Below are 11,209 nucleotides of genomic sequence, written 5' to 3' on the forward strand. Positions count from 1 at the left end.
TGGATGCTAATGTCAGCGCCCGTTTTACAAGATTATTGCCGTAATTTATTGAATTTTGCTATGAATGATCAATACCAGACTTGTTTTTTATCGCGTTGCCTCGTAAATGGTTTATTTTAAACACATCCTGTTTAAATTACTACGTTCAAGTCTTGGATCTCGCCCCGAATGATAAGTGAAGTATCCATAATTTTAGTGAAAATTTTTTGTAGATCTGTCATCTGCCATCACAAGCAACCTGCTGTCATCAATTTTGTAAGTCATATCATATTATAAATTAATTTGTTTTTAAATTTTGCCGTAATTTTTCAATTGAACATAATATTGAAGTCATGCGATTTTCTCATTTATTCTTGTAAGGTATCAATTTGTTTCTCATTATATTTCGCTATCTTTGCACACTGTCAGGTCGGGGTTATATTATTAAATCGTGACCCCCCCGTTTTATTTAACATTATCGCAATGTTAAATAATTGATAAATAGTAAATATTCAATTGTTATATTTTCTTTGTGAATAACATTCATGTTCCTTACTCTCTTCAAATATTATTTTTTATTAGTTTTACACATAATTAGTTAAATCAATGAATTTATATTAAAAATAAGATAATATTTTATTTAAGTTTAAACTGATTGCAAACTGTTCAATTGATAAGTGATTTTAAGTGAGACATAGTGGATTTTTGTAAATATATTGCTCAATGATAGCGTGTGTATCTTCTGTTGGATAAATAAAGACTTTATTCATTTCTTCTAACCTAACACGTACCCATGATTGTGCGCCCTACCAATTTGTGTTGCGTATTGCGATAAGTCATACCTAGGCTGTTACGAAGACCAACTAGACATAAGATGATCTTAGATTTATGACAATACTTGTTCCGATAGACAATTTCTAAGCTGCTTCATCTCTGATTTTACTATGATAAGTACCAGCGCTATTATACATGTTGTGATATATTCTTACCCACACTATTTATACCTACCTGCTTTGCATGCCTGCCTTTTTTATACCTAAACTTGCTTATTGGTTTTGCAACCAGTTGACCCGAACATAGTCCTAACACAGGTGCATTGTTTGCTTACAACAGGTAAACTTTTTGTACCTTTCTCGCTAATATCAATAATTTGATGAATATTGCTTTTCTGGCAATCCGAGGGTGGGAATTTCATGTTATTCAAAATTACAGTCATGTATTTTAGACTTTTTGATGGCTTGTCATGTGTCATGTCATTTCTGACAAAATAAGGGCGGAGATTTCATATTTGTCAAAATTTTAGTCATAATGTTTATTTTTTAGAATTTTCAATAGTTGGTCAACGACATGTTGTTTCTGACAACAAAGGGTGGGGATTTCTCATTTTTTCACCTTTTTGAATCAGAGATTGTTGGATTGTTTCTCGTATCTTATATGTATTATATGCTTCATCGGTATTTGTCTTTTGATAAATGCTTATAATTATGTTTCAACTGCTGTCTTTTCCTTCTTCCCCCATGTCTCATTTTTTTCCAAGAGTCTTAAATTATGTTTACGTTGATTTTCTAAGTTAATAGAAAATTAAGTATAAAAGTTATAATAAAATAACTTTAATTGAATACCAGTTTATTGTATATATTTATAACCAACCGGTTTCAGTTCAACCCTGATGAAGGTTCAAGTTGAACTGAAACCGGTTGGTTGTAAATGTATTCAATAAAGTAGTATTCAAAGTTATTTTATTTTAATTATGTATACCCACAAAATGTTTGCTACAAGTGAAAAAAAACAATTAAGTGTTTAAATACCATATCCCATCTGTATTATTTGTGTTCTATGATTACAATATCAACACCACCAATGCAACATTCACAATGCATTGTAAATATTTTCTTAAGAAAAACAATAATATATTTTGGAAAATGTAACGGAACTTATATCTTGTACATTGCAAAATACGCTAATATATAAATATAGTGAAAAATATATACATACTCGTATGTGTATATATTTCAATATAGTGAAATATGCGTTATTGCAGCTAATCTATGAATGTAAAAGTTTTTTTTGAATAAACATGCCCTCAAGTAATGTTTCCTGTTTATCATTAACAGAATGTCTGTATTTCATGTTTTGATTTTCGTCAACGATTGATAATTTATTTGCATTATTTGCTTTGTATCGATGCATTTTTTTTGCAATTATTTGCGACTGCGTTTAAAATGTTTACCAATGTAAAACTGCTCTAATTAGGTAATTTGCAAATGTTAGCTCAAAGTGTTTAAATTTGAAGTATACATTTTTATTATTTCTGCTTTTTGTTACAGAAACTTATGATTTGTATTTATATTTGACACAGATAATCATTGAATCCGAGTAACTACAAAATGGATAACCTAGGCTCGTACAGCTATAGGAATGAGGTTGATATGCAAAATCGTTGCTGCGGATATGCTTGGTGTGTCAAGGTACTGTTTTTCAAGATTATTATTTTACACTAAAGATTTTCATTCGTAGTAAAAGTGTTTACCTTTGAGAAAACTTTAGTAATAATTTAATGGTGCTGTATTGTACTTCCATTTACATCTTTGTTAATTATATTAAATCCATAAGTGGCTATTAGGGCGATGCACTACGTCGTGTAATATTTTGAATCGAGCCGCTATCAATAACACACCTTATGTAGATGGCGATAAGGCTTAAATTCCCGCTTAACACCATCCACCTGTTTTGATTTATGCAAGAAAAAAACATGGCCAAAAAGTGCCTTTTATTTTATTTTGTGAATGTTCAGGTACAAATATTTAAATGTTTTTCGATCATTTTATAAATAACTTAATTCGCCACATTATACAATAAAACCATAACCGGAAATGGGTTCGTAAGTAGGAGATTTTGAACATTAAAACAGTTTTCATAGGCCTTATACATTATTTTTTTCTGGGCTTATAAAAAGAGTTATCTAAAAAAATACTCGATTAGTTCAAAGACCAAGATGTATTCTACTCGCAGTATTTAATTAAAGCATCTGAAACATTTCTAGGCGACCAAATTTTCAAACCAAAAACACATGATTTTGCATTACTACGTAGTGCATCGCTTTAAGATTAACGTCAATATTAATAGATAATATTATTCAAAGAAAAGTCATATTTTATGTTGCTTTTGTTTCAATAAATTCTTAACTATGTGTTTTACAACTGAGCCTTCCATTTATATTATATAACATCTTTTTTGTGAATTTTACCAAAAAGTATAATATATTTTGTAATTTTTTGCCACATAGAGGTAATAATGTTGTATTTACAGGACATTTGCGGGATGATATGTGCTGGCATGACTTGGATATTGATGTTCTTCGCAGAGTTTGTGGTTATGTGCCACATACTTCTCCCCGCCTCCGTCAATTACCCGGTCTACAGCTACATTAATATGGCCATTTTCCAGACGTTTGCTGTATTGGCCTTTGCCTCGCACATCCGAACCATGTTTACTGATCCTGTAAGTTCTTTATACGATCACTGCCATTTTACAGTAAAATCTCCAGTTTAATAAGACCCTTCGGAAACGATACATAGAGGTTTCACTACATATGATATGTGTATAAATTATACTTTTTTAGTTTCTCTATATGTATTATTGAAGGTTGAAAGTCATCTTAATCCATCTTGAGATTACAAACAATTCACCTTTTCTTTATCCCTACTGCACATCTTTTTTGCATGGCAAGTTATTCCAAGAATATTGGCCTATTATGTTAAATACACTTTTACCACATTTTGAAACATAGCAACTATCAATAAAATAGATAATTACAGGACTAAAAAAATCAGTTTTAGATTAGATTTTACACCTCTTTTAGATTAGAATATTATGATCTTTGAAAAATAATTAAGTTGAAGTGTTTCAAAATCCATCACAATTGATGATTTGTCAAATCGTTGATCAGTGCCTTTTTGCCAATTCTCAGCTTTTGATCAAATTGTGACCAGCTGTCAAGGATAGAAGTCTTTTTGCTATCCTGATTATCATATTATATTGTATATCCAATTATCTAAAACGTTTTCACCACATGTTTTCAGGGTTCAGTTCCGAAGGGCACCGCCACCCAGGAAATGATGAAGTTCATCCGTTTCAAGGAAGGTCAAGTGGTGTTCAAGTGCCCCAAGTGCTGCTGCATCAAGCCGGATCGGGCGCATCACTGCTCCGTCTGCCAGCGGTGCATACGCAAGATGGACCACCACTGTCCATGGGTCAATAACTGTGTCGGGGAGAACAACCAAAAGTTCTTCGTACTGTTCACGGTGAGTGAATTTTTATACATTTATAAGTAATTTCAATCAAGTTTTGATACATTTATGAGAGTTGTGAGGAAAGAGAGACCTCATCTTCAAACATCTGATACAAATGTATTACCATACCAAACACGTGAGGGGGGGCAACCTCCCCGGGGGATGAAGGGTGGTGAGAGGGGGTAAGTGAGGGGAGGAGGATTGGATGATGGAGAGATTGAGAGAGGATGGAGAGGAGAGAGAAGGAGGGAGAGGGGGTAGGGGAAGAGCGAGAGAGGGGGAGAGGAAGAAAGAGATAGAGGGGGAGAGGAGGTGATTGATCGGGGAGGGGAGAAAGGAGGAGAGAGATATGGGGTGGGGAGAATGAGAGATAGGAGGGGGGAGGAGGAGAACGATTTTGAAGGTTATACCCATCAATTTAATAATAATTTCTTACCTAGTTGTGACCATTATCTTTTTATTTTCTGTGTCTTGTTCTGTTTCATTTAGATTTAATAGTATCATCTTCTTTTTCGATGATATGTTTAGTTAAAATTGGTTATTTTATCTGATTTCAGCTTTACATTGCTGTGATCTCCATCCACTCCCTTGTACTAGCCGCCCTGCAGATAGCGTCCTGTGTCAAGATTGAATGGAAAGAGTGCTCTAACATTTCCCCCACGGCGACCATGGCCCTCCTGATCGTTCTGATCATTGAGGCCTTTGTCTTTGCCATTTTCACCGTAGCCATGTTGGGGACCCAACTTCAGGCCATCTGGACTGATGAAACAGTAAGTGCCTGTTTACCTACATCTTTTGTGTGCACATTTAATTCGCACTGTCTCCAAAAGCTCATTCTTTTTCAAACATTTTAAAATAAATATTTATTTTATTTTCGTAATGTTTATTTTTTTATTCGTACTTTATTTTATTTATTTAAGTGTTAAATTCGTAAACATTTTTTTGTTTTTATTGATCTTTTGGTGTTGGTTATGATTTATTTTTAAAACTGCTTTTGAAATATCATTTAGACTTACACCAAAAAAACATTAATTTGATTCAGAAAGTAAATTGTGACACATGACACATCGCATGCTACATTTAATTTTATACAAGCTTAATGAATATCATGCAAAAAACAGTAAATCTTGAAACATTAATATGTCCTAAACAAATTAATTCATCAGTGTACTGGGATAATCCACTAAGTTTGTGCCATTTGTTTGCTCCATTTAGTTGCCTATAATTCAATATTTTCTATTTAGAGCATATGAGCATTCAACAAATTACTTTGTTATCTAATGAATTCAAAAAATTTTCGTACATCATTAGTACCTATGTAATGTGCAACTAGTTTGGACAAAACGGTATCTTCACTGTGGTAATAATATAATTATGATGCCCTAAATCTTGTTACACATGAAGAATAGCTTATTTCACAATATTGCTCGGCAAACAATTCCATACCGTCGTCGCAGATCGGTAATATAATATATCTGCAACGGTTTTATTGTATTGTATGGCCGCACTAAAATATTTATGCATATTATCCCTTGTGTAACAAGCTTACCAAAGATCACCCGTGTCAAAACTAGTTGGCATATTCGTTAATAAAGTTGTTAGTAAAATTGTGTCGCGAAACTGTGATTCCACTCTATCAGTTGGTGTTGAAGAAATAAGTCCTACGCAAAGCGCACAAAATATTCTCTGAATATTTCCCAGAACTATGCTAATTGCAATGTTATATGGGATAATGTATTTTTAATGCATCCGCTACGCAGTTTTCCTCAATGTTTAAACCCGGGCTTCTGGAACATACGAAAATCCCAGATTGGATTATAGGTTAACAAGAAACTCACCCGTTGCAGTTGGGGCCAGTCTGCCAGATTCTGGATGCACTCGAAATATGAATATAAAGTTATATTCACAATAATTTATTACACGGTTATCATTATGTTACTATTTTATACGAGCTCTGCAGAGCTCCAAATGAGTATAATGTCACTTTATTGACATCTTGCAACAACAATCGGTCATGGTGACATTTTTGGGATGTACATTGGGTAGATTGGACAATTGAAGGATTTGAGATTTCCTATCCACCAAGTCTTTGCGAATTCATACCTACCAATCCCATATATATTGCATAAACACATAGTTATTAATAATTATACCAGTATACTGATGAACTGCAAAATGTAACTATTGTAATTTTGATCTAATGTGTTTTTAATAACTTTTCAGGGTATTGAACAACTGAAAAAAGAAGAGGCCAAGTGGCAACGTCAATCGCATTGGAAGAGCATTCAGTCTGTGTTTGGGCGCTTCTCAATCGGATGGTTCTCTCCCTTCACCAAGCCCGCTATTCCCCTGTATACATTCGACTTCCCCGGAATGGCATACGATAACCTTCAAAATGTCTAGAGTACACTTATAGGATTAACTTCTTATTGGAATATGTGCACCGTACTTGGTATTTGGCCTTCAGATTGCATGTGATGAATATTTTTCTTTTAAGTTTTTGATTTTGTATCCATGTGTACTATTTTTATATTTCCATATTGTACTATATGTACTGCCGTGATAAGTAAAATGCTTGAGAGTCTCAAGGAAAGTACTGTGTTTTTACTTACCATTGCAGAATACAATATTTTTCTTTGAAGTTTTTGATTTTGCTTCTCTGAATATTTTCATGTAGTAGTAGATACGTTTTTTAAGGTGTCACTAAAGATATTGAGTATTTTTAAAATGCATGATTTGAGGCTGTATTGTTACCTGCAATACAGTCAATACTCAAACCGGGAAATGGCTTGAGTCACCTCCCGCTTTATAGTCCCGCGCGTTGTTTGACTTAAGCCACATCCGCAGTCTGAAGGTTAATACGATATTCTATTATTTTGGGCCACATATACCGATGAAGGAAGGTAGATTGTGTTATTAGTTGGCTGAGACTGGTTAATTTAAGACTTAACTTTTAGTGTTTACAACGTGTTGACTCTTTAGAGTATAAATTAATATTTATTATTCCTTGTATAATGTACAGATTTATGAACAGCTGCGTTTCATTAGGCAGACAAACCATTTTAGATTTGTTAATTTATTTATTGACTAAATTCTTATAATATTTTAGGCGCTATTTTTTTCCTGAATAGAAATATTATAAAATCATTTCATTTTATTATGTTTTATGTATGTCTGTTCTGCTAATTCTTCAGAGTTTAAATTGATATTTATTATATTCATTTAGTACATGGTTGCATGAGAACATTTTTTTATTTTACATAAAATTATTTTTTTTGTTCCATTTTTATTTTATGTAAATGTCCGTACTATCTGCGTTAATACCTGTTAAATGCTTCCATGTTATTATGTTAACGGTGGGCAAATTTATTCTATTGATAGAAATGCATTTAAAATTAATTTTATCGCACTTCTCAGTTCTGTAGCGTGCAATACTTATATCCCTGTTTTTATTTAGTTTATTTTATTATTAAATTTTCAATTCTATATTATTTATCTAGACTGCAGTGAAGATATCCCTCAGTTAACAATTAATCTCATTAACTGTTTGTACAATTGTCTTCAGTACAATATTGTATTGCATTTCGGTATTGTAGCTTGTTGTGGGTTCAACTTTAGCTATACGGAATGTCCATTGGCAGCTATGATATTTTTTTTTGTAATCTTTCGATAAAGCAGCTATTTATTATTTTGAAGTACCCGATTTTTCAAATAAATGAGCTTTAAAGTAAGGACACACTGGGCAAGAAACACAAAACCTAGAAAATAAACATTAAATCAACTGATTCACAACATATACATTTGCGAACCGTATCACGAATTATGGGAAAAGAACGAATCGTTTCACACCATTTGCGGTTGCTTCGTTTCTTTCCCATAAGTTGAGGTTCAGTTCGGTTGTTCGGCTCGCGGATGTCATATAAGATCTACAAATAAACTGATCACGTGCATCAAATTTGCACTGCTTATGTAGAATTAGAGTGTGAACAGAGCATAGCAAACGTTTCATATGTGGGCCCATTGTCTTCTTACCTTTATTGTTCTCCACAACTTACAAATTCACGGCAAATGTATAAGCTTTAAGCCACGGTTGTTTTAAATTACATAGTGTAATTTTTATTTGCCCATTGATTATTTATACTCAATGTCTATCCCAATGATTTATTTATTTATTTACATTGCCGACAGCTCTTACCAGCGATAGAGGCAATCATAGTACCAATAATACTAACAGTCATATTCATATAATATAATGTCTACATTTAATTTGAACAAATTTTTTAATTAATTCCCACTTTATCAATCTGGTTGTACTGCTCGGAAAGACCCTGCACATTGTTTCATGCTTTCTTATTTATTTTTCAAGCGTCAATAACAAATAAACACAAGCGATCTCAAAACTTATTTATTTTCCATTTACATTTAAATCTTATCCTTTATCAGTATTCAGTTATGAATTAAATAAATGCTTGGTATTTTAAAGTCTGATGTTAAATTTTATTTTTATTATTCATAGATGAACAAACTGCTTCTTTAATTTATTTTTAATTAAATTATGTAAGTACCTACTTTTTTACCCATTTTGTTATTAATATAGTACAATCAAATATGTTAAACAATTTTGTAGAGTATATTAATATTATAAAGTAATATTTTAATTGAATTATTTTACAACAATTATTTGTGATGGATCCCATTTTATTAATAGGATAAAATTTAAAAAATTACATAATATTCAATATTGAAATTCTAAGTACGTACTTTTAAAAATCGTATCAAATCTTTTAATTTTCTATTGTGTTTATGAAACTCATTTCAATACAAAGAATTCTGTACAATATAGTGTTATTTCACCCCCCCCCTTTCATTTCTATAAATATAAAGTTTTTAGACAACTTTTCAATAAAAAAAATTATTTCTACACATAGTAATTGTGAAAAAATTTTGTTTTTAGAAAAAGCTTTTCAGTAATTAATTAATTCTGTATACATATGTAACTAAATGTGTAAATATTTATCTAAGCGTAAGAATTACATCAAAGCTTTTAACACCATTCATTCAGTAAGTTTATCATATTATTAATTTTAGTACTTACCTCAACTGTTAGTTGATGTTTTGTTTTCAAGAAAAAAGTTTCTATAGTGCCGCCGCCGAGAGATTGCCTGCGATGAAATCAGAACCTACACATTAAAATTTTTCAATATTTTTAGTAATGAATAAAGCGTACTTCCTGATTTCACCGCTGAATATCTCAGTGGCCCATATATAAATTGGTCCTTGTGGGTAAAATGTATTGTATGTACTAAGAAGAATTAAAATTTGTAAAAACCTAGTCAGAAATACAACTTCTCTCAAGTACAGGGGCCAATGTGTAATTTCTGATCACATAATATAATACATATTATTGAATTTTGTTTGCTCATTGCAACACTAGTTAATATATGTAATTATATATATATATATATATATATATATACATATTTTTTTTAATATGTATTGTATTAATAAACACAAATACAGTAGAACCTCGTTAATTTGAAATCCACGTGACATCAAAAATAAAATTTTGAATTAACATTTCGCACGTAATTCGAAATATTATTAAAAAAAAAGACGAATTTGCAGCTGATCACCCCCGCACTCGGCCCTTCAAGTTCAGTTATTCCGAGTAAATACATAAAAATGCCACACATTTCCGCGTAAATCAAATTTTCGCAGCCGGCCTTTTAAATTCGTATATTAATATAAATTCGTAAAAATACTATATATTTCTGTGTAAATTGAGATTTCGACTCAAAATCGGCCGCGGCTGAACCTTTATATGAATAAATTCGTAAAAATACAATATATTTACTCGTAAATCTAAATTTCGCGGCCAACCCTTTAAATTCTGTTATTTCATGTAAATTCGTAAAAATATGATGTATTTCCGCGTAAATCGAATTTTCTCAGTAGTTTTCCGTTGCAGCCCGCCCTTTAAATTCAGATATTCTAAATAAATTCCTAAAAATACGATATATTCACTTGTCAATTGAATTTAGCAACCGATTTCGTTTGCGGCCGACCCTTTAAATTCAGATATTCTAAATAAATTTGTAAAAATACATTATATTTAAGTGTAAATTGAATGTTAGTAAATTCAGACATTGTAAATAAATTTGTAAAAATACGAGAAATTTCACGGCCGATTCTGGTCGCAGCTGACCCCCTTGAATTCAGATATTTGAAGTAAATTCGTAAAAATATGAAATATAAAATACGACATTCGAGTGTAAATCGATTCAGATTTACAAAATAATAATACTAATAAGGACGATATTTACGAAATTTTATGTTTTATCTTAACAATCTATTTAAAAAAAAAAAAAAAAATTTTTTGCCGACAAAAATAAATTTCGAATTACGAATTAACGAATTTCAAATTAAAAAACAATTTAGGCCTTGCGCGCACCACGATTTTCTGTACCACGATAATTTTGTCGCAGAAATGCAACGTATGAGTTAGTAAGTATGTGCGCGCATATACGACAAATAAATAGTTGCTATTTTAAAATTGTGATTTGTCACCTTTTTTCCGCGACAGCGCGCGACGCGATTGTCGCAAAATAAAATTATAGCATTTGAAGTTATATGGACACGCGCGCACTGCGATTTAAAATCGCTACCTGACAACCTTTCTTCAGCTGAGATTGCATTCCGCCATCTAGTATTATTGTATGCACTTTGAGTTCCAACAATTCAGTTTGTCAAATGTCTGAATCGTCATTCTATAATAGCCAAAGATTTTTTTTGGATATTGTCGAAGATCTTTGTATTTCAGATAAAAGAAACCTTTAACATATCTTTCTGCTGTAAAAGGATTAGTCCAGTATTTATGTGTTCTTTTATTCCTCGTCTTCCGAAGAAGCAAAACAATACAAGCAATTTGTATGAAATCC

At 31.8% G+C, this 11,209-nt stretch overlaps 1 protein-coding gene across 1 annotated transcript; it reads left to right on the plus strand.

Annotated features, from left to right (window-relative positions):
- On the plus strand, window positions 1–6,674 carry LOC149412228 (palmitoyltransferase ZDHHC3). Its single transcript, XM_089645689.1, has 6 exons — window positions 1–255; window positions 2,339–2,447; window positions 3,289–3,480; window positions 4,062–4,283; window positions 4,829–5,041; window positions 6,495–6,674. The coding sequence occupies exons 2-6, from the start codon at window positions 2,367–2,369 to the stop codon at window positions 6,672–6,674; spliced, it is 888 nt and encodes a 295-aa protein (XP_089501815.1). The 5' UTR covers window positions 1–255; window positions 2,339–2,366.
- The last annotated feature ends 4,535 nt before the right edge of the window (window positions 6,675–11,209 follow it).

The sequence above is a fragment of the Hesperophylax consimilis genome, chromosome 23 (genome assembly GCF_061612785.1).
Source record: "Hesperophylax consimilis isolate HC1 chromosome 23, BYU_Hcon_1.0, whole genome shotgun sequence".
Taxonomy (NCBI): Eukaryota; Metazoa; Arthropoda; class Insecta; order Trichoptera; family Limnephilidae; genus Hesperophylax; species Hesperophylax consimilis.

Bases quoted from the DNA above. Each gene is read 5' to 3' on its own strand.
- LOC149412228 (XM_089645689.1), top strand. From the start codon at position 2,367: ATGGATAACCTAGGCTCGTACAGCTATAGGAATGAGGTTGATATGCAA. The intron at 4,284-4,828 runs GTGAGTGAATTT...ATCTGATTTCAG, and splicing joins AGTTCTTCGTACTGTTCACG to CTTTACATTGCTGTGATCTC. The intron at 5,042-6,494 runs GTAAGTGCCTGT...ATAACTTTTCAG, and splicing joins CCATCTGGACTGATGAAACA to GGTATTGAACAACTGAAAAA.